This window comes from Lepidochelys olivacea (genome assembly GCF_965140295.1).
Source record: "Lepidochelys olivacea isolate rLepOli2 genome assembly, chromosome: 22".
NCBI lineage: Eukaryota > Metazoa > Chordata > Testudines > Cheloniidae > Lepidochelys > Lepidochelys olivacea.
The window spans coordinates 11,814,900-11,838,500 of record NC_140432.1 but is presented as its reverse complement, the minus strand read 5'-3'; the positions used below and the strand labels follow the sequence as shown (position 1 = coordinate 11,838,500).

The window sequence follows — 23,601 nt, the reverse complement described above, 5'->3', positions numbered from 1 at the left end:
CCTCTGCTGTATGGTTCTCTGCTTCTGAAGGAGGAAAGGGGGGTTGGAACCTGAAGCTTCAGGGAGCCTGGTTACTCTGAACCTGATGCATAGACCATTAACCTGTCACCTCTGGTTACTCCAGGTCTTCCCCTCCTTCCTTCTCCCTTTTCTGCTGTGTGACCTTGAGGCAAGTCACTTGACCTGTGTGTGTCTCAGCCAATCCATCTGGAAAATTGGGTTTAAAAAGCAGGAATCTTGCTGCAAACCCAGATGCTGCTGCTGAGCTGAGGTGGAGAAGTGAGGAGGGAGGGGGAAGGCCTTTGATTATGGGACTAGTGGGGCTGTTATCCAGCCAGAGGGGTGGGTCAGGGAGGCAGGTCCCCTCAGAGCGACACAGATACCCCACCAGCAGTGCAGACAGCCAGCGTTCTGCAGAGTCAGACCGGCTTCCTCAGTAGTTCTTTAGATGACTGAACAGCTAATTGCAGCTTTCTGTCATGTGCAGTTTCCAACGGGCTGAGCAAACCCCCACAGCTCAAGCCGAGCCACTTGCTCCTGTCATGTTCCGCTAGTGATGTGATCTGGGAGGAAGGCGGATGGACTCCAGCTCTCTGCCACCCTCCTAGTTAGCAAGGGTGGGGTCCTTGCCATCTTAGTTTCTCCCTAGAGCAGATCCTCCTGCTTCCCTCCCTGCATTCTCGTGCCTCCCCCTGATGAAATGCCAGTGGCTTGTGTTCCCTGATCCCTGCAATATTCCGCCTTCGATGCTGTGAATGGGATCTGTCAAAGCAGATTTCATCTCTGCACTGCAGATTCTCACACCGCTCTGCGGGGTGAGAAAAGGCCTCTTTGTTACTGGTCTCTGAAAGCTTTGGGTTGGGCTGATCCTGCCACCCCGGGGTGTGTCTCTGGTGGATACATCATCACTGCCTTGGGGATGGGTAGCGGGGCGCAGCTGTGGCTTGTGCATCTTTCCTCTCTACTCTCCAGAAACTGGGCTATGATTGGTTGTGGGTGGAGGGGAGGGTCGGGTCCAAATGGGACAGCGGTACCTCTATGCTGATTGGTGGAGGTGCATGCAGGGTCAAGGCTTCCAGGCCTCTGATTGGTGGTGGAATGTGGTGGGGGGGGGGATGACACATCTGTCACTGGTGTCTTGGCCCCTGATTGGCAGGGAGGCACATCTCTCAGGCTTGTTGTCCAAGTCCCAGCTGGCCCTGTGGAGTGGCAGAGTTGGTCATTGAGCTCGTTAATTACTTGTTGATGTCAGGGGGCCCTGAGCACATCACTCTCCGGCGGGATGGTGCTTTCGCGTCCTCTGAGCTTTCCCGTGACCTAAAGTGAACCTTGCGATTGTGCTGGCTGAGTGCGGAGAGATGGCTCCAGCGCACGGGGCGCCCCGGGAGCCTCCTGCTGCACGGCGTCCCGGGGCATTAAGGGCGCAGGCAGCTCTGCGGGCACTGGTCCCGGGGGATGGAGGGAAGGCTCACGTCGCCGTTCAGGCAGAACTGACTAGGGTCGGGTGTTTGTCTGCTGCCCCTCTCTGGCTTCCCTGGACTGGTGTCTCATCCATTATCTGCCATAGGGCGCTTTCAGGGAGAAAGCTTGGCTGCCCTGGGGCAGGGCCAGGGTTCATTTTACCTGATTGTGTGTCTGTGCCATGCTGGTCCGTAGGCAGCGTGCGTGATGAGTGTACCAGTTTCCTGGTATGGATGTGAAGAGTCCCCCAGCCAAGCCCCTCCAGCCGCTTGAGAATCCCTCAGCTTCGCCTTCTCCCTGGGAGGTTGGGGTTATCTGCATTTTCCTGAGGGACATTGAGCACAAAGAGGGGGCAGGTCAGGGATCTCTGCACTCAGAACCAGGAATGAGACTTGGGGATCTAGACTGTGACCCTGCCCTGCCCTGCTGGAGTCAGGCACAGAACCCAGGTGCCCTGACTCCCAGCCCGCCTGCACTAAATGCCGGACCCCGCTCTCCTGCCAACCTTGCACTCTTGAAGAGGCTCAGAAGGTGCATTCGTATGGGATTAGTAGTGAGAGGATGGCAGGGTTGAAAACAGCACCATGCCCAATGAGCTGCCCTTCCTTTTCTTTCCCCCCACAAGCGGGAGTCCCATGTGCTGCAGTCAGAATCTGGCACCCTAGAAAGATCTGGGGGTTGGAGAATCTGTTGGAAATGTCCATTGAACTCCTGCTGTTGCCCCTTGGTGAAGGGGGAGGGCGCCACGATGGCTCTGACCCATTGGGATAGCCCTGGGAGCGAGATGGCCAAGTGAAGCAGTGAAACCCAGCTCTGAATATCTGAAGCCTTCAGGCATCCAGATGAGCTGACCAGGCTATCTTCTACTTGTCATGAGCTGGGTGGCTCTGCTCGGAAAGGCGCAGCAGCTTGGAGTGCACATGCCTTGCCTTCTGTCAGCTGAAGGGAGTTTACGGGGAGGTGGAGGGACTGCAGGAGATTCCAATGCTCAACATGTCTCTACTGGATCAGGGTGATGGGAGATGTGCCCATATGCTAGGGAGCGTATGGAAATATGGCAGTGGGGCGTCTCCTCTCTGATCTCGCTGGTGAAGCCTTACTCACTGACTCCTATTTGTGAGGCAGGTGTTCTCTCCACTTTAGAGATCGGGGAAACTGAGGCACAGAAGTTGGGTGTGTTGGCCAAAGGAGCAGAATGAGCCTGTGGCAGAGCTAGAAATGGAAATAGTCCTGACTCCCAGTTCCCTCTAACCCATAACCACAAAACAATGTTTCCCCTCAGAGCTTGAAGTAGCCCCCAAGAATCCTGATGCCCAGGTTCTCCTGGAAGGAGCTTGCAGTAGAATCCAAGGGACTGACTACTTGGGCTGCTGTATGCTGCACGTGTTCTCTCTGGACTCAGACACTGCCACAACTGCGTGTGCATGGTTATATTGTGTTCTAAAGCTTGTTAGAAGGACTCGACGGAGCATGGGAGGGGCACTCCTCACACATGGACTGAAATAACCCCATGAAATGTTCAGAGACCCTAGTTCTGCCTTTCCCTGTCATCGCTGATTGATGGACCCAGCCACAAATGCAGTACCTGTCACCTTACATTTGCTCTGCTCCACTATTCCATCTGTCGTGTCCCAGCTCAGGGTTTGACACGCTGCAGTCCACAGCTATGGTTCTGTGTTGATCCAGACTGTTGGACATCCCCGCTGGCCACTCTGTGTCCTGGGGATGATCATGGGGGGGTGTTTGGAGGGCTCATGACGGGACAGCAGAGCCATGAAGATGTGTCCACCAGGATGGTGGGGTCCAAGCTGTCAGAGCTGTAACAAACAAGAGGCCCTTTCTCGCCCTGCCATGCCCCACAGAAGTGAGAGAATCCACAATGCAGGGGTGAAATCAGCTAACCGAGCTATCAGAACGCCTCTGACACCTGAATGGATCCTACAACAGACAGTGTCCGCTTAGAAAGATCCTGCCTCATACGTGATGTGCTTGTCTCCTGCTGCTGGCTTCTATTTCAACCCAATGGGCTGATAGGCTTGCAGAATGGAAGCGAGATGCAGTGAAAGAGGTGGGGGGGAGGAGGGAGAATGGAATATGTCGGGGGCGGGGGGAGAGAGAGAGGAGTAGAGTTACTTCTATTGCATATACACTGCCCTGCCCAGGAGCAGCCGGGCCTGTTTGTGCGTGGACGTTCCATCAGGGCCACGTTTTGAAATGTGATTACCCATGCCCTGCATACGTGCCAGCCCTTCATTTCTCTGCCCCCCCCCCCCCTTGCAAAGTGGCACTTGCAGAGTGGTACTTGTGCGTGCGATTCGTTGAGTTGCATGGGGCTTTTTTGTACTGAGATCTCTTCTGTATCTCTCCATATGGCCAATCGTAAGCATTCAAAAATCACGTGTCAGACCACAGAAATTATGAAATGTTTTAAATAATACCTTTGGGATTCTTTTCATTTGCCCTCCTGCTTTTAAATCTTTAGGTCCCACATGGGTCATGCGCTCAAGCTTTTCTTCACAAACGCAAGGGCCGGAAACCTACTTTGTAAATGAAAGCTGAAATTCTCACCTGATCGCATGCCTTCAGGAGCTGGGGCTTTTAAGAAGAACACGCAATATTGCGAAACTTGTAAAACTCTGGGAGCTGGTGACGCTGATCTCTCCAGCACCAGTCACACTCGTATCTATAGTGCTGTGGTGTAAATGGTAAGTTTTTGGAGTGCACCATGGGTGTGCGTGCATATTTTGTAGACTCAACAGGTACCTATAAAATGTGACCCCACCCTGATCTGTCAGAGTTACTGAAGAACCCTCTGCGTTTGAGGATGTTGTCCCATTTCCATGATCTCTTTTGCCAGATCACAGATGCAGTTAAATGCCTGAAGGTATCCTAAATGTGTGTAACTGAATGGGACTGTCACCAAATATACCCCTTGGTTGGAGGTGCAGTTAGCTTTCCCCTTGTCCCTCTTCCCTGCTGCATGGGTATGGGATGCAGGCATCTTTTGCGAGATTTTGAGCCCTGTGCTCCTCACCCTCCGTCGGGGAGGGGAAGTTACTAGACTGGAAGGGTAATTCTGGGCCAAGGCCACTAGTGTGCAGGCAGAATGAAACTTGCTAGAGAGACAAGGGCATCTAGCCAGGTATGTGAACTGAGCAGGAGAGGGAATCCAGAGTGAAGAGCAGGGCTGGGGGGTGAGAGCAGGGATCCCCACAAGAACTGGGTGCTTGTAATTATAATGGATGGCAGACAGCTTTCCTCAGGTGGAGGTGAAGCCGAGCCATGCATGTAGTTACCCCACTGGCTTTTCGATTAGATATTGGCACTGCAAGCTGCCAGAAACTGACCTATTTTCCTTCACTTACATCTCAGCACTTCCATTCCAGAGGCTACTGCAAGGCATATGCATGCTGCCCACTTCCTCTGTGCCAAGCCTCTTTAGGTGGTAGTGGGCATGAAGCACGTGGCAACCCGTGAGGGTAAAGTTGCAGGTGTGTGTAGTGGATCCTGCTGATCCATGGGCCCTGGAGGTGGGAGAGGACCCGGCCCATCAGGGTGTGCAGGCGGCTCTGACCTGCCTGGACTTTCCTCTCCAGTCTTGGAAAGAGGGAGAGGGATTTCAAACCGAGCTCGCGATTCATTCGGTTCCAATGCATCCCTGTTTGTTGCAGTCTTTAAGGGATGCATTCAGTTCCTTATCCAGGAAACGGCTTAGAGCTGGGCCCCTTGTCACTTGGTCCTTGGAGATGTTTTTGAAACACCCGTGTGCACCCATGCACGTCTTTCTCTTGCTCAGGCTCCCTTGTGCATTCCTTTTCTTGTTCATTTGTTCTCTCTCCCCACACTCATCTGTTCCTTCCTTCTCTCTCTCTCCATTTGCCCTGTTGGTTCTCCCGTTCCTGTGTGTTCACTCATCCATTCTCAGCTTCGCACTTTGTTGCAGTTTCTCCGTTCACATACACACTCCCATTCCCCTCTTGTTAATGAGCTGCTTCTGGGAGCTGAAGTTAACCCCCCCTGCTGCCAGCGGGTGGGCTGTGAATCTTTGTCCAGCTGACATTGGCTTCTCCCTAGCGCTCTCCTGATTGGTCCCTCGCTTTGGCCATGCTGCCGAGAAAGGGCTTATTGCCAGGCCAGTTAGAAGGGAGGGAGGAAAATGGAGCATTTACCTCTGCATGGGACAGTTCTTGTCTGTTCTGCTCATCTTTCCACACAGAAAAGGAGATGATGCAGTCTGTCCCCTCCAACTTAGCTGCTACCACCTCATGGAAGAATTGCAGGTCCCAGAGTCTTCTGCAGGGATTTGTTCCATCACTTCTTAGCTGTCCACCTGCCTTGTTATGTGGATGACTTTGATTATACCCCTTGGTCTTAGCCCCCTCATGGCCTCATTTCCTGAAAGCCTGAGCACCTGCAGCTCCTGGTGAAGCAGTGTTGCTTCTAGAACTTGGGAAATCAGGCTGAGTCTTTGCCTGGGGCTGAAGGAGGGGACGGTGATCTTCAGAGATGGATTGCCGCCGTGTGGAGGTGGCCGGCAGGGACTTCTGTCGAAGAGAACTCTTCAATCGCCTTAGCTTCTGGGCACAGGTCAATGGCTGATGCTCATGAATCGCCTTTCCCCCCAGTGATCCCCCGAACACTTTCCAAATCCCATCGCTGATCAATACAGTGCCCTGGCTCTGCCTAGCCTGTCAGAGAGACCAAGACACATGTCCTGCCTCTGAGTTCGCAGGCTAAGGCAGTTTGAGATGATGAAGATGGGCCAAGCAAGGGGGTTCAAGCAGTGCAGCGTAACATACGGCGCCTTACAGAGAGAGTGAAGCTGATTGAATGCTGGTGGTTTTGAGAAGGGACTGAGGCAAGAGGGGGAATCCAAGGGGTGGGATGGAGTGCTGGGGGAGGGCTTCGGAGGAGTTGTGTGAAGAAGACAGACCCTTCCAGGCGCAGGGAGGTGAGAATGGGAGGGAGGGAGTGAAGTGAGGAGCATTGGGGGCTGGTCTCAAACCCCTCAACTTCACTTGGGTCTCAGTGACAGGGAGCCAGTGGAGAGACTTGAGGAGCAAGGGTTGGGCGGGGACATGGTCAGAGCAGTAGAGGAGGAAGCCTACATTACCTGCTGGGTAGATGGGAGAGGGGAGGGTCCAGAGAGAAAGCTTGGAGATGCCATGCCATCTAGCCCCTGGCATCGGGCCATGAGACACTTGTTGGCTCTGGGGGGGTGGTGAGCTAGGAAGGAAGGGGAGGATCCTGCCTGTGAGGGGTGAGGAAAGGGAGGGGTCCCAGACAGCCGTGAACCCAGGAGGATGGTGGCGGTGGCAGGGGAAGGGGTGAGGTGGGCAGAGGGGATCTGCGTTTGCTGTGCATGTTTTGAGGAAGCAGCGGGGCACCCCTGAGGAGACATTGGGGAGACGGCCGCAGGCTGGAGAGGGAACTGCAGAACTGCGAGCGTTGCCACCAACAGCCAGAGCATGGGAGGTCACTGGCACAAGTGTAGAGAGAAGGGGGGCGATGAGGGAAGCGTGCAAACAGCTGGGTCGCCAGTACCCTGGGTCTTCCCCAGAGGGCCAGGAGTCCCTTCCTGAGATGTGTACTATGTTCCCTTGCTTCCTTCTCCTCCCCTCCCCGCATGTGCTCAGAGGCCTCCATGCTGCGATGTGCTAGAGAGGATGGTGTTAAAGTGGTGAGGGCTATACATTAAATGGCTCGTTATTCTCCTGGCCATCCTCGGTGCAAAGAAGGGATGCCTGCAGGGCCGGGGGCTCAATGGCTTCCTTCCAGACGTCATTGGACCCTTTGTATCGGGCCTCAAAGATAACGCGCCCTGTACTATTTTTGTGTCTCTTCTGTAAAAGCCTCTTTGAAGCTGCCTCGGAGAATGGGCTGTCCTGTCCCAGCGATTCAGCAGGCCCTGAACGCAAAGATTTGACGCTTCAGGGCTGGCGTTATCCTGAACGCGAGGCTGTGCGTGCCAGTGCAGAGAGCTTCCTGCTCCTGCAGCCCCAAACTCACTCAGCAGGAGGCACTGTAAGGAATAGCGTTAAGGATCACCCAGCCCGTGGCCCCCGTCCTCTCTCGACCAATCCCCTAGGCAGGGCAGTGGGGAAAAGGTGGTACCGTGCTGTTGGAGATCCATCCTGTGGGTAGCTTTTGCCTGTTCTTTCCTCTCCCCCAGGCCGGGCAGGAGCTGCTGCTGCTGCTATTTTTTTCCCCTTTTGTGCTGAGAAGCTTGAAGATTGAATTACCGACTTCCTGGGAGGAAGGGCCGTGAAATACAATCCAGTCGAGAGCAAATTAAAGTTGGTAATCGTGCCCAGAAACCCGGAGGCTGGCTGTGAATGGCCACGGTGGGGATCAATCCGCTGTCTGGCCTGACATGGCACTGGGGATCTGCTTCCAGTCGAGACTCGCTCATTCCCAGCTGGAGCCAGGTGGTGGGCTGGGAGCTCCTCTGCCTTTGGTCCCTTGCCATCAGAGCAGCGTGGGCTGTGCTCTCATCAGATCTCGGCTAAGCAGCATCAGGCCTGGATGGTAGTCAGATGGGAGCCCGCTGGCTGTGGCAGGAAGTAGCACAGGTCATCCTTTACGTGGTGGTCTTCCCTCGAGTCAGCACCGAACCCAGGATCCCAGCGTTAGGTGGGTGGCGGTGGGAGGGGGTTGTGCGCTGTGCTCTTGCTGGGGTGTAAATGGCTGACACAACGTGCTATGCTCTGCACTGACCACAAAGTGGGCTTTGTTGGCTAGCTCAGTTCTTCACAGCCACATTCAAATGTGATTGGCCTTTGAGAGAGTCCCTCCGGGTCTGGATGGGTGGAGCAGAGTGCCTCAGTGTGGATGAAGCTTGAGCTGCTGCTGCCTGAAGGACGAGGACTTCAGCCGGCGGAGGGCCGTATCGGAAGGGGTCCGAGGGCATGTCAGCCGAGCAAAAGCTGCCCGTGGGCTTGCCTGTTTGAGCGAGCTTGAATCCAGCGAGAGCAGGTAACAATAGGGGTGAAGACAGTGCGGCGTGGGTCTCGGAGGGGGCTAGTGTGCCAAGCACCTTCTCAGGGTCCATGCTGGGCTTGTATTCCCCATGCTGAAGCCTGCGCACGGTTGGCTGTGCGTACGTACCCTCGGCTGGGGAGGATGGGAGCGTGGGTCCTGCTGTAGCTTATGACTGAGGTTGCGGCTGTTCTTGGGATCCGCTAACGCTGTGGCAGTCCATGTGAGCTCTGTAGCTGGTGCCTTCCTTTCGCTCCCCTTGAGCGCTGTAGCCCTGTGGGGACCGCATCTGCTGGCGTGGGGTAAGGTACAGTTTGCAGCTGGCTGGTGTTGGTCCCTTCCCCCTGCAGCTGGCCAAAGGTGTGTGAGCTGGTTGGAATCTGGCTCTGAAACAGGTTCAGCAGCCACGGGGAGAGACTCGTTGTGAATGGGACCTGCGCACACACGCCCCGATCCCAAAAAGTGGGAGCAGAATCTTCAGACCTGGAGTGGAGCAGGCGACGCTGTGCTGGGCTACCAAGGGGCTTGCTCTACAGCCAAGCTGGGAGCATTGGCTCAGCAGGGCTCTCCTGGCCCGCACCCAGTGCCAGGCAGTCCTCTGGCCTGGTGATGCCAATGACCAAGCTCCCTAGGATGGGCACCGTCATTGGGTCTGCTTGGCCTTTGCTGAGGAAGGACTGGGCCCTGTGCTACTCTGCAAGGCTGCCTCTCTAACTGCATTGCTCTTCCTCCCCCACCACCATGCCTTTCCTGGTGTCCCTTCCAGGCCAGGCTGGGCCAGCCCAGCTCCTGCCTCTTGCTGGTGGGGTTCAAGGCACTTCCTAGTCTCGCAGCCTTCCCCCCATTGCTCTGTTTCCTCTTGCCATGGGAGCAGCCCTCCAGCATCCCCACGCTGGGTTGGGAGCAGGGGTCTGCTGTCGGCGGAGCCCCGCGAGCCGGGTTTCGCTTCCCCAGGCGTGAGCTACTGGAGGCAGGTGCTGAGAACCGTCACTGCTCCCAGCACACGGCGTCCCTGGCTGAGGGGGCTGTTTGCTTGGCAGCGTGTGTGGGGGCAGAAAACGAGCGTTATTGGACCAGACGGAGATGAAAATTCAGGGCGAGAAGCTGGAGCTGGCGGAGGGAACTGCTGGAATGGGGGGAGAAGGGAGCTGGTGCTGCGTCAGTACCAAGAGCCGCTACTGCTGGGTTTCTGGGGCCCTTGCTGTGCTTTCTCCCTCCAGTGAGGCAGCCTCTGGGTCTCCTGGCCCGATCCTGTGAGGTGCTGAGCACCATCCACTCCCACGGACTGCAGGGGGCTCTTGCACTGAGGCCATGTCTGAGGCGTGTAAGGCAAATATCGAAGCCCTCTTCGGTTGATCTTTCACTCACGCTGCCCAGACCCTTTGGGATGGTATGGCTGAGACCTGGCACGCTCATCCCACCAGTGCTCCTGGGTTGGAGGGCACAGGTGGCAGTACGGGACCAACTGGCGCTGCCAGTGCATATGGTGGTGTGTCGTTCCATGTTCGCCAGCCAGCCCCTCCCCTTGCCCTTCCACTGCTCTTGCCGGCCGCGTGGAAATCTGAATGCTGCTCAGGTGAATGGAGGGCCTGGTGCTGACTGGAGAGAAGAGAGCTGGGGACTGTGCCAAGGTGCATTAAGTCCTACATGCGCTGGCAGGGCTCCAGCTGTGTGTTAGGGAGACAATGCAGCTGCTGAGTACCAGCGAAGGCTTGGATGGGCTCCGAGCTTCTGCACTGCACAAGCTGCTAGTCGGGGAGCACTGGGCTGGCGAGGGCGTGGGAACCTGCTCGCTCCCTGTTGGGCGGGGGGCTGGATGGATGCAAGTCCTCGGTACCCTGAGACTTGGGGGCATGGTAAAGAGGTCTTGCAGATCTTCCTGTGGGGCAGAAGGGCTAACACCCTCTGTCCCCAGACTGGGGTGGCTGTGAAGTCACCCAAATGCTGCAGGCCTTGCTCAGCCAGTCATGCGCCCTCTTCCCTGACTCCCCCCCCCCCCATCCCCCCAGGAGTTAAAGGAGATTAGCAGGAGTGCGAGATTGGACCCTCATCCAGGAACGCTGCTGTGACTAGCAGGGGAGCCTGCCCCTCCTTCCTTTGTCCCAACTCAGGCTCCCACAAGGCACCCTCACCAGCATCGGTTTGAATCTGGTGGCTGCGGTCACATTTTGATGGGGGGGGGAGATGGTCCTACTGGGGAGCTAGGCAGGTGGTTGGGGGATCTCCAGGCAAACCCCATGATTTCTCCTGCTGGCTTGGACCAGGCTCCTGGGCAGTTTGATCTCAGATGCCGGCTGAGGCCTGAGGAACGGTTTGGCCTTCAAATGCCCTGTGCAGACCCCAGCCCCTCCCTCTCGCTGCTGCGGCGGCTGTGCTGTATCTCCGCTACTCTGTGCGGAGCCTGCTGCGGCATCTGAAAGCAGGAGTCACTCCAGAGCTACGGGGGTGCATCTGGAGCTGGCCTGTGGCTAGCAAGCCATGGCTTTGGTCCCCGTAGCATGGGGTGGTTGCATTGTGGGAGGAGAGGATAGTAGCACACAAGGAAATGGCCCCAGGGCACTGGAGTGGGAGAGGATGGATGCCAGTCCCTCAAAGCATTGCAGATTTCAGGGGTGGGGTGGCAGCTGAAGTCACCCCATCAGCTGATGAGGTGCGAAAGCCTTGGCCTCATTGGAAATGCAGCGATAACGAGGCCCAGCAAGGTGCAAACAAATCCTGTACAGGTGGTGTGAAGGCCGGGGGTGGGATGATGGTGGTGAAGGCTGCAGCTCCTTGCTGCGTGGCTCCCCTCTGCTTTTAGACGTGCCCCTGCTTCCTGGTGGGGTGTGCCTGCGTGCATGACCCGAGTGATCAGTTACACTCCCAGGCGAGAGAGAGAGAGCGCCCCTCCATGCCCACATGCCAGGTGCCCTGTCTACTCCTCTGCACGTGCGACCACACCCAGCGTAAACCCTTCTATTGTCCCCAGGTCCCTCCTAATACACCTGCACCCCAACCACCCCTCTGCCACCCTTCTCCCTGTTACACGTCACCCCGGGCACACTCCTCCTCCGGCGACAGACACCATAGCCTTCGCCCATTCCGGTGCCTGGGCCGGGGTGCTCCGCTCCTGGCTGGTGGCCCTGCGCTATCAGGCTGGTGCATGTTTTTTCCCTGCACTGGCGCAGCTGGCAGAGGAGCAAGTCTCTGGCTGCTGCCTACGCGATCCCAGCAGGTGCCAGAGCCACCTGGCTCCTGCGTCCCCAAAGGGACTTTGGTTATCGGCCTGCCCGTGGGGGCCGTTTGCTGGCTTACGTTTGTGTCCGAGCCAAAAATAACCAGGGATCTTACTCTCCTGTTGTGGAAAAACAGTGATGTCACTATTGGCCAATCAAAGCTGGCCCTGAAGAGCAGAGCGAAGGATCTGGGAACATGCCTCCCTGAAGAACGAAGATTCTTCGCTGGTGGAGGTAGCGGCAGCCTGAGCAGCTTCCCGGCTGCGTGCGGAAAGGAGCATTTTCACGCTATAAAAGCTCCGATACCCGAAGCCGCAGGCCCACGGAGCCGCTTCCCTGATTCCCCAGGCTCTGCCTTCTGCAGGATCCAGGCAGGAGCTGACTGAAAGGAGCTTTTAAAAACCGCTGCTCCCCTGCCCCTGGGAGAATGACGTGGGCTAAGGGGAGTGCACAGCACCTCCAGCCCCCAGCCTCTTCCAGCAGGCGTCTGTGCAGGGAGTGGGGCAGGACGCGGGTGGTGATGTGGCTGACGGCTTTTTAAGCCCCAGCCTTGCTTTGCCAACATCTTTTATAGGAGCGCTAGTTTTGGGGGAGCTCGCAGCATTTCCCTGTAACGGATGCTTTGGCTGCCGCAAGGCGCTCAGAGGAACAGCAAAGCTAGCCGCTCCCGGCAGGGGGTGCTGTGGGGCATGGTGTAGGAGCGGCAGGGGGCTGCTAACAGCTGCTCTGGCCCTGACTTGGTAAGATTGTGCAGAGGCTGGTGGGGTGAAGCTTGTGGGATTTCTGGTTTGCCAAGGGTTTTAACTCTCTCCTTGCCGTTGTCACGCTGAGCTGGGCTGGCTGGCAGCAGAGGCTGGCCCTGTGTGCCATGAGTATGGTACCCACAGGCCTTACGGCACAGCTCCTGCTGTGGAGAGACCCCTTGAATGGGCCTGTGCAGGGTGGGACTGCGTGGGCTCCCACCCACCTCCCAGCCCTTGTAGGAGAACAGCTGGTTCGCCTCTTCTCTGAAGCTGGCTCAAAGGATGGAGAAGGGGAGGAGTGGGTATGCCACAGCAAGCTGCTGTGAGCCCTGCACTTTTCTCGCAAATCCTGTACCGACTAATAGCTTGCCATATATACTCCAAGGGGAACCACAAACCACTGCATTACCCCTGAGATTGTGCAAAGCCCGGCGGAGCCATGTAGGGGAGGCAGTGTGGCCTAGTGGATAAAGCACTGGCCTTGGACTCTGGAGATGTGGCTTCTGTTTCGGGCTCTGCCACTGCCTGCTGGGTGACTGCGAGGAAGTCCCGGTGTCGTTCTGTACCTCAGTTTCCCCATCTGGGAATTGGGGCGAAGGATGCTGATCTTTGTAACACACTGAGCTGTATGAATGAAGAGTGCCAGGGCTTGCTTTTACCTGGCCTTGAAACATAAGCTGCCCTGGGGTGAACATAGCTGTTCAACATTGAAATTGCAGAACCTCCGTGGCACAACGGGCCTTTGGTTGTAGGACTGATCTGAAAGGGTGCGTCGTCAGCAAACTAGCCCCCCCTAGGCTTTGGGGTCAGGGCTGACTCAAAGGAAAGAGCGCCACAGCACCGTTCTCTGCAGCACGTGGGTCTTTTCTCTCCTGCAGTGACCTGACCTGACGCAACCCTGCTAAGCCTGGGGAGAGTCCTGTGTTCGCAAGGGGAAATGGGCTAGCCGCAGGCTCCCGGTAGCGTGTGGGGAAGGGGCTGGCAGCATGCTTGGGGGGAGATGGAAGATGCCCGTTTGGACGGTGGGGGCTAGCTCTGGTCTTCGGGAGGGGGTGATACGGCTGGTGCAGGTTAGTGGGGTATGGACATGGGAGGGGGATGTGGAGCTATGGGACAGGTGTCCTGTTCTGGGGAGATGCCTGTGGCAGGCTGGGTGGCCAGAGGCTCGGGGTGAAGGGCAGGGCTGGCCCAGGGTCTGGGGCTGGATGTGTCAGGCATCCAGCTAATTGAGCAGCTGTTTTAATGACGCTGTCACCGCCTGCTGGGCTGAGCCTGGGTGGCGTCGGCTCTTTCCCCTTTCGAAAGGCCCGTTCCAGGGGTTCGTAGCGCCTTGCGATAACTGGCTGGCGGGGCGACTGGATGTCTCCCCTGCCGAAGGGAGGAGAGGCGTCCCTGAAGAGATTATTCAGCAATGCAGAGCGGATCGAAGAGCTGTGCATTTCCTGCCCGCACCTCCCCCTCCTCTTCCTCCAGAAAGGGGAGGCAGGGGCACCCGCATGTGGGAGCTTGAGAGGAACCTCACCTTGGAGGGAGTCTCCACGTGCTGAGGGGACCAGAGTTGTGTGTTGGTTGTGGTAGCTGCTGTTTCCTAGCAGGGTGGAGGAGCTAACTGGGAACATGTTGCCCTTTGGATGCTGTGACTCTCTAGGTTTGTATAGTGTTTCCCGTTCTCAAACTGCTGACGGAGAGGCCAGCACGATCCATCCCCGGCGCCATGGCGAGCCGCAACAGAGGCCTGTGGAGTGGGATATCCTCCTTAGTCTGCTGGCTTTCCTCCACGTGGCCCTGCTGTCCTGGTCTGCTCCTAGTCTTTGGCTAACATCAGGGGGCACTGTGCTGCCGGCTTGCTGCCCTTCAGAGCCTGGCCGTGCGCCCTTCGTTAGCATGGCGCTGTGGGCGACTTGCTGCACGGTCGGGGCATGCTCCTTTGCTCAACACCCCAGCGTGGCGGTAGGGAGCTCAGCTGCTAGAGGGAGTGTCTCCGTTTCCTAACCAGGCCCAACTGCTGGTACCCAAGCTCTAGTGTGCCCTGTGAAAGAGTCGGCATGTGTACCTGCAGGAGTGAGGAGAGGGGCTGCTTGCAATAAAAGCTACTGACTTTGCCCAGCTCGTTTTTTGTTTTGTTTTCTCCCAGCTGCCCACGGCTCAAGGGAGGAACCCGAGTTTGTGACCGCTCGTGCTGGCGAGAGCGTGATCCTGGGATGCGACGTGATCCATCCGCTGACCGGGCAGCCCCCTCCCTATGTGGTGGAGTGGTTCAAATTCGGAGTCCCCATTCCCATCTTCATCAAGTTTGGGTTTTACCCTCCCCATGTGGACCCAGAGTATGCAGGTGAGTCTCCGAGCCATGGGCTCCTGTGCTGAGAGGGGATGGGGCTTCCGTGGCCCTTCCGCTGGGCTTGGTGCTTCAGCATCTTCACCCGGAGCGACCGACCTGCCGTAGGCTGAGGCAGGTGCATGCTGTGTCTTCCGGCCCTGAAGCACATCCTCCACCCCCCCGCCATCCGGGGAGGGCGGCATTCCTCTGCTCTGTTCCCCAGCATGCTGACTGTGTGTGAGGAGCGCAGTGAGAGCTGGCTGCTCAGCATAGGACTGTCTCCTGTCTGCCCCCTTCCAGGAAAGACACTCTCCCCCTCTCCCTTTCATTCCATTCTTTCCATGCGGCTGGCTTTAATTAAGCAGCAGCATCGGGAAGCCAGCTGGGCTGTGTGGGATGAAAGGAGCCAAGGCAGCAAAACTAAGGGCAGGCGTTGCTGCTCCCTGGGAACAGCGGAGAGCCTGGGCTGCTGCTTTTGGGGACAGGGGCCTTGCTTGGTGTCCTCACTGGAGGAAGCTGCTGCCACCCATTTCCTCTCTGCAGCAAGGGGAACTAGTCCTTCCACTGCGTCTTGCCCTGTCCCACTGGTGGTTTGGTTCCAGGGGACACCCCTCGGGGGGGTGGGGGGGGAGAATGAGAATGAATTGGGTGAGTGGGGCGGGACTGAGTCAGGAGGTACTGGATCCAGAGGTCCCCAACGTGTAAGGCCAGCGTCCAAGCTGTTGAGAGAGCCGGAGGTTCTCAGACACCAGGCCCCTGCTGCTGGTGTATCTGGGGGCTGGGGGAGCTCAGCACTTCTGTAAAGTGGGTGGGCGGGGGAGAACTGAGTAAGCAGGTTTCAGAGTAGCAGCCGTGTTAGTCTGTATTCGCAAAAAGAAAAGGAGGATTTGTAGCACCTTAGAGACTAACAAATTTAAGCAAGGAGACTGGCCTGACCCTGTGGAGCGACTTCATAGAATATCAGGGTTGGAAGGGACCTCAGGAGATCATCTAGTCCAACCCCCTGCTCCAAGCAGGACCAGTCCCCAATTTTTTTTTGCCCCAGATCCCTAAATGGTCCCCTCAAGGATTAAACTCACAACCCTGGGTTTAGCAGGCCCATGCTGAAACCACTGAGCTATCTCCCCCCCGCCCCCCCACGCCCAGACTTGCCTGAGGGGAAGGGGAAAGGGAGAGCAGGCAGTGGGGGGTCCCCGTGGGTGGTTCCATAGGCCTGCTTCCCATGGGGACCTCTGCCCTGTGCAGCCCCGTTTGCCCATCACTGGCTTCCTAGGGGCTTGTGCTGCATCCCTTCACCATCTCATAGTCCCCTGTAGCCTCCTATGGCTTCTGGGACCTAAGGAGGGTTGGGATCTCACAAGGCAGATCAGGACGGGGAAACGTGTTGGAGATGCAGCAGCAGCTGACTATCCTGGTGGGGGGAGGGGATGAGGCACAGAAGGGGTCGTCCCTGTGCTCTGGTGACTGTGGCAGGTGTGCAAAGCCCTGGGGTGAGAAGCTATTGCATCTCCTTAAATGCCCTACCAATCCCCTCTGGCCGCTGCCAATTGGCCCCTTGAAGCAGCAGGGAGCTGGCGGTGCAGTGTCTGTTTCTTGCATGTGGTGCACGGAGCTGCACGGTGGTGGTAGGGGAGGAGGGATCACTGGGGATGGAGAATAAATGCCGCGCAATCCATGTCCTGAAGTGTTGGATGGGGAGTGGGAGGAGGCAGGGAGCCTATTACCATGTGGGCTTTGATCCCAGGCCTGGGTGGACCCTAAACTAAAACCATGGAGATGCACAGCTGCCCCTGAATGATCCCCCAGTGAGATGGGGAGAGTAACAGGACGCGGGAGAGCAGTCCCTTGGCCAGGAGGCAGGGAGGCACCCTACAGCTGTATGGTTGGCTTGTGCGTGGGACTTGGCAGACAATAGAGGGGTTACTGCCAAGGAGGTATTGACCGGGGATGGGGGGAGGGAAGGGGGTGGCTTCCTCCTGCAGGTAGGTACATCAGTTCCCTGTGGTGCTCTCCAGGAAGGGGAGGAGGGATAAGGGGTGGGTGGGTGTGTGCGCACCCTAGGAGCAAGGGAGAGTCTCAAATACTCCAGCCCTGCCTCCGCTTCCAGCCAGTGCCATCACTCCCAGGTGGGAGTTGGCCAGGAGCCCTGATTCCCAGCAGGCAGTGTGGCTGGGGAGCTGGCAGTCCCTGGAGGGTGTCCAGCAGGGAAACGAGCTGGTGGCTTGCTGTATGCTTCTCTGGCCAGGAAGAAAATGATTCTCTCATGAGGGGCTGGGGTTTTCGTCCTCTCGCTCTGGCCTGCGATTGTGCCCTGGCCTGCCCTATTCCACCTCCCCACCAACCCTGCGCATCAGCCGCAGGTCGCCCCTGGTTTGCCCTTGGCTCTGCTGCGAGTCACTTCAACTTCGAGCCTCCTCGGCTCATGCCTCAAGGCTGCTTTGGATCGTTACCTTGAGTGGAGTTGGCTCTCTGTGCTCTAGCCCGTCCTTGGTCAGCAGGGGGGTGGGTTAGAGCCAGTGGGGCTGGTGGTTTCTGTGGTGGGAGCACTTAAGCACTGGAAGCTGGGTTGTGAGGCTCCCCTGGCATGCCGGCTGCCCCACAGCTGCATGGGGTAGCTCTGAGTCACTGCGAACATGGAAAAGACTGACCTAGAGGTGAAGGGTGCCTGTCTCGTGGTCTGTCCCCTGGATGCAGTGATGTGTGCTAGCCCAGAATGGGGGCATGTTGGAGCGTCCTCCTGCGGGAGGGCTGGGCTGCCTTTCAGAGGGAGCAATTCTGTGGCAGCAGTGGCCGGTGAAAGGGCTACAGGACACATATTGGCTTCAACACGGTGCTGGAGCCAATCTGACGTGTGTCCATGCAGGGCCCCTCTGCTGGCAGCAGAGCAGGTGCTCTTAATCCTAGGCACACTTCCTCGTTGCAGCAGGTCGTCTTCCTTTCTGAGACATGAGATGAAGCCCTGTGTCCCAGATGAGCTCCGAATCCACGAGGCCCTGACCTCCTGCTCTCTCATGGTCTGTTGGCCCTTCCTATGTCCCTGTGGCATAGATCTCAGATTTGCAGTGTGCGTCGCCTCCATCTTCTTTAGCATGGGGCTGATTGTCAGCAGGGATATCCTGGCTGACTGTATGGGCAAGTGAGAACTTTCTAAAGCAGCTTCTAATTCCGGGGGCCTCAGTTCTTGGGTGCCCAACCTGAGACCCCTGTGGGAGGTGAGCGTCCGCAGCTGTCTTTGAAGTCAGCAGGCCTTGCGCTGCCTGGAAAACTGGGCCTGCGATGCATTGTGTAGTGTTGGGCCCCCAAAAAGAGAGAAATCAGTGGCCCCTTTTGAAAAAGCCTAGCCTCAATGTCCAGTGGCGGAGAGCCAGCCTCGGCTGGGAGCAGGGTGGACTCTCCGCAGCCTCTGTAAGTGCCATTTGAGAGGCTGGGTGTCAAGTGGTGGGTTGAGGGGTGAGGCTGATGCTGCATTGCGGCTTCAGGGCCCCCTTTCCCTGCTGAGAGCTGAGTCCCTCTGACCCTGTGTCTCTTCCAGGCCGCGCCAGCCTTCATGACAAGGCGTCCCTGCGCATCGAGCAGATTCGCTCCGAGGACCAGGGCTGGTACGAGTGCAAAGTGCTTATGCTGGATCAGCAGTACGACACCTTCCACAACGGCAGCTGGGTGCACCTCACGGTCAATGGTGAGTCGGAGGTGGGGGGGCTTCCCTTCCGCATGCGTGTCTCTGGGCAAACCTGCTGCTAGTATGTGACTGACCAGAACCCCAAGAGACCAAGTCCCAGAGCTCAGCTGCCCTCTTGTCTGGTCTGCGCTGTCCAGTAATGAAGCCCTGTCCCTTCACCCAGGCATCTCCCTTCTCCTTTGTATCTCTGTTGAAACTGCCAGCGAGGGCCTTCCATCATCTCTGGTTTCCCACATCCTGTGTTACGGGGAAAGCAGCCATCTGTCAGGAACGGGCCTCGAGGCCCCATCTGCTGCCATTTCTCAGACCGTGCTCGCAGCAGCCAATACGGTAGCGCCAGGGATCCGGGGATATCCTAGATGGAGATTTCAGGTTGGGGAGAGGAGTGGATGAGAGGGAGGAGGGGAGATAGTGGGAGAGAAGGGATGGAGGAGTAATACCAGGAGGGTCTCTAATCAATCAGCAAAGGGCTTGAAGCCTCACAAAGACACCTGTGGAATAGATGAAAGCTATAAAGTGAAAGAATCCCTATATGCAGCAATGAAATGCAGCCCCCTCTGGAGTGGAACATGGCAGCTGTTTAACAGTAATACTTATACAACTATTTGGGAAGCGAGGCAGTTTTATACCCCCCTCAAAACTGCAGTGGGTGTTGAGGTAATAGGATATAATTCTGTTGGGACACACATGCTAACATCCCTTCAGTTCCCCAAATTTACCAGAGCTCTTTAATGACCACAGCCGGTCAGGACCTAACTTCTATGTGGCCAGCAGTGCTGGCATCAATACGAGGGAATAGCCCCACTTAGTGTCAGCAGTTCCACTTCCCATGTGTCCTTCCATGTAGCTATTCCTTGGAGGGCTCCCATCCAAGTTGTGGCCTAGCCCATCTCTGATCTGCTCGATACAGGTTGTTACCAGTCTGTCTTGCTGCCCCTCCTCTAGTTTCTGTGTCAGGGCTGTTCCTCCAGGTTTCCTTCGCAGCACTTTTCAGAGTGTCCCGTGCTCGTTGTGTGATGCCTGGGAATCTCTCTGGGAGGGAGAAGGGCCCAGAGCTGCCCTCCTTCTCCTCATGAGAGGCGACGGGGAGAGAGATGGACACGTAGTACTGTCTATTTATCGTGCTTACCTAGCCCCCACCACTGTGGTATCTGAGAACCAGTCTTCAATATCTTCACAACCCCCCTGTGAGGTAAGGGAGCACTACACTCCCACTTGACAGCTGGGGAATGGAGGCCCAGAGAGACTAAGTGACTTGACTATGATTACCTAGGATGTGTGTGATGCTGCAGGAATTGAACCCAGGCCTCCAACAACCCAGGCTTGTGCTCCATTCACTGGACCATCTCTCATGGGTTATTGTGAGGTAGAAGGCCGGTGAGGTGCACTGGGACAGAGGTAGGCAGCTGCTCAGACAGCAGCTAGAATAGGGTAAATCCAGGGAAATTTTAGATAGTGAGCAGTCAGGGACCAATCAGCCAAGTCTGGGAATAACCCAGCTGGGGGCAGGTCTAGCCTTCTGAGCAGGACCCCATGGGGCAGGACCCAGGATTCCGCATTAGCCTAAGGAATGTGGTTCAGGGCTCACTGTGCATTTGGTACACCTGAAAGGTGCAGAGCAGACTGGGATTGCAGGAGGCTCTGTGGGTGTGGGTGGGATGGGAGAGCGGGAGTGTAGCATATATATGCTCTGTATGAGCAAGAGGAAAACCAATGAAGGTAAGAAACACTGGCACATGGCAGCTCCCCTCTCTTCCTTTGTCACCTTTCTTTATAGCGTTCCCTTGGCTGAAACTGCCTGAAATGTGTCTTGGGTGGGTTTGCTTTGTCCTCACAGAGCAGCTGGGGGACCAGTGAGCTGGTCATCTGCGTTCTGCTAGCGAGTTATTTTTTTGTCACTGCTTTTTAACAAGTTGATCAGATGAGCAGGTGGCCATGTCTCGACGAGCCTGAATCCCATCCTGGATGCCTGGCTCCTGACCCTGCAAGCACTCCGCCGGCAGTATGCCTGTCAGGTTCTGTGGGAATATTGCTCGTGGAATATTGCAAGATTGAGCCCCAGGAGTCGGTCCAGGTGAAGGAGAGAGGAACTGCCTGCTGGGAGATTGCACTTGGACCTTGCCAACATGCAAGTGGTACCACTTGTGTTAAAATCAGTTGAGTTGCACCTGTGCCAACCTGTGTGTGGGTGCACGTAAAGCTGTTCACATTGGTTGATATTGGCATAGCTTACTTTGATCTGTTGCAAAGAGAGTTAAGTGTGTCCGCGCAGGAGTTGCACCCATGTAACTGAATTTAACTTAACTGATGATTTTTTTGTTTGTTTAACTGGACCCATTTTTGTAAAGTTGCTCCGAACCTGACAATGGACTACACTTAAATTTAGAGTTTGAAAAGCTTTCTCTTTGGGGTGCGTATGGGTGCTTGGTTTGTTTGCAGAGAACAGCATTGGCAGCCTACAAGTTTGAGCGCACGATACATATTCCATAGGTCCTCCCTTGGGCTTCACGCTTTCAACTGGAATAATAAGCCAACCATTGAGCCTGAGAATCTGACTGAAAAGAAAAGAATTTGATAAGGAATGCGCTTCCATTCATTATTGTATTTAATCAGAGCCAGAAGGGTGCCTGGGGAAAGAGGTAAGGAGAAGTGGGAGGATGCGGGGTGACAGATTTTGATCCTTGTACTTATGCTGGATAGCACTTACACTGTGAGTAGTCTCATTGGCTTTCATGTTACTTGGGAAGGAGTAAAATTCAGCATGTGTCAGAGGATCAGAATCTGGCCCTTTTTTGCCCTGGCTTGTTATGTATTCATTCTTATAGTTCCTATTTAAAGATCTCGGTCTCTTTGTGGTCTCTGAACTCGGGTAATGCTGTGAGCAGGATTTTTGAGAACAAAATGTGCTTCCTGATGATGCAAGTGGAGATGGCTCCACCAGACTGTACTCTAGCCTGATGCACGAGCACAGACTGCTGCTGTGCCCCTTTGCGTGTGGATTTCAGGTTGCGTTAGGTAACAAATATAAATGAAACCCATCTCAAGCCGGCAGCTTTTGCCCACAGGCTGCTGCAGGTCAGGTCTAGCAGAGCTGTGCGTGGAGGAGCCCCATCCTGGAATAGTGGGGACAGGATCAAGGTCTATTCCAAGCCGGGTGTGGGAGGCCTGGGACTGAAATAACAGGGAATTGTGTAGGTCAGGATTTACAGGAACGAGCCGATCCGGTGATAGGAGAGGGATAATGGCTAGGGATGCTGCCGATCAGGATAGCTGCATACCAGCAGGTGCAAATGACAAGCTTACGTATCATCTGCCAATTCAGTGACTCTTCGCCCTTCTGTAGCGCTTCCCATCGGAGACTTGCAAATGCTTTATACACGTTAACTAGTTAAGCTTTGCAACACCTTTTGTGAGCTGGCCAGCGGCTGTGTGAGGATTGCTTTTCCTTCCTCTGGAGTGGAGCAGGGCAGCAGTTTAAGAGTGCACAGTGGCACTGTGCAACTATATGAAGGGCAGGAAATAGATGCCTCAGATCAGTGGAAACTGCAGGTTGCCAAGGTACTATTAGGTAGCAAGGACTGGCGTTAACCCCTCCCGTCACACACAACGTCCCCAAGGATCTGAAAGGGACACATGTGGTGGGGATTTCAGTTCTACATTTCATCTAGAAGCTGGCATCTCCAGCAGCAATGGGTAGGGAAAAATGCTTGCCTGTGTCTTGCAAAGTTCTTGGCTTTGGTTAAAAGTCCCAGGTGTGAACACCTATGGCAAGTGAGTTCTTCCCATTCAATATCTGGGTGTGCGCTTCCTTGAATGGGAAGAAATGTGCTCTATTCCAGCCGAAGGGCCCCTGAGCAAGGCCCAGTGGAACCCTTCTCTTTACTCACTGCGATTCAGGAAGAATAAATAGCTTCTAGCCGGGGACTACTGTAGCCAATGCTTGAGGTGCATTGGCCAAGCTACATGGAGGGGAGCCCAGGGCTGGAATAGCCTGTCATCGTTGTGTTTTTTTTTTTTTCCCCAATGGAAGTAAACTTTTCTAGACAAAGACCCAAGGGAAGGAGAGCAGATGTATTCAGCAACTTGCTGCAATAAGTGTAGTATAACTTCTCTTTAATTTCAGACAACGCACAGTCAACTTGTGGCACTTGTTGGCAGGGCATATTGTGAAGGCCAAAACTAAGACGGGATTCCAAAAAATTCGATAAGTTCATCAATGGCTAATACCAAGATGTCAGGGATGCAACCTCGTGCCCTGGGTGTCCCTAGCTGCTGACTGCCAGACGCTGGGAGTGGACGACACGGAGTGGATCACTCAATGATTGTTGTTTTGATTCCCTCTGAAGCACCTGGCACTGGCCACTAGGATGCTGGGCGAGATGGACCATTGGTCTGACCCAGTATGGCCGATCTTCTGAACTTTTTGATGGACACTGTGCCTCAATTATGCCTTCATCACTTGAAGGAAAACTAAGTCCAGACCTATTTTGAGTAAGAACATTACTTACAAAAGGGACAAACTTGTATTTGTAATTATGTGGAGCTTTTAAGATAAATTACATTTTGAAATAAATTTGGGAAAAGAATCAAATTTTTTTGTAAATTAATTGGAAAATCAAATCTTTCTTTTTTTGAAACTCAGATTTTCTGAAATGACCTTTCTTTTTTTATTAGTGCTAAATAACGTAGTAACTAGTAATTTGTCACATTAGGATATGTTGTTAGCTTAGAATAAGTAACATTGGGATTGTTTCTGTCTATGTGAAAGCAGGACATCATGACTTAATGATTAGCGCAAAGGACTGGGAGTCAGGACTGCTGGATTCTGTTCTCATCTCTGCAACTGACTTGCCCCATAACACTGCGCAAATGACTCAACCTCCCCAGCTGTAAAATGGGGCTAATAATATTTCCTTACCTCCCAAGGTGAGGCTGAATTTCTTGGTAGGTTGTAAAGAGCTTTCAGACCTTAGAATGGACGGTTCTGGAGAAAGGCAAAGCAGTAGCTTCAATCAACTAAAAGACGCACAGGAAAGTCAGTGGCCTCTTTAACTAGCTCTTGTCTCCCAAGTTAGACATAGGGAGAAAGCATGAGGAGAGTTGTAAGAGAGAGTGCAACTTGCCCTAGTTTGTTAATAAGCCCTTTGCACTTAGATAACACCTTTCATCCAAATGCCTTAAAGAAGTCCATGGGGCTGCATGGGCATA

The 23,601-nt window shown here is 55.2% G+C and overlaps 1 protein-coding gene across 1 annotated transcript in view; it reads left to right on the top strand.

The window, feature by feature from the left end:
- IGSF9B (immunoglobulin superfamily member 9B) overlaps nucleotides 1–23,601 on the top strand; it is a 96,245-nt gene that overhangs the window by 11,307 nt on the left and 61,337 nt on the right. Inside the window, exons 2-3 of the mRNA XM_084611990.1 lie at nucleotides 14,532–14,729; nucleotides 18,247–18,393. Coding sequence (XP_084468116.1) covers nucleotides 14,532–14,729; nucleotides 18,247–18,393 — 345 coding nt within the window. The remainder of the gene's footprint in view (nucleotides 1–14,531; nucleotides 14,730–18,246; nucleotides 18,394–23,601) is intronic.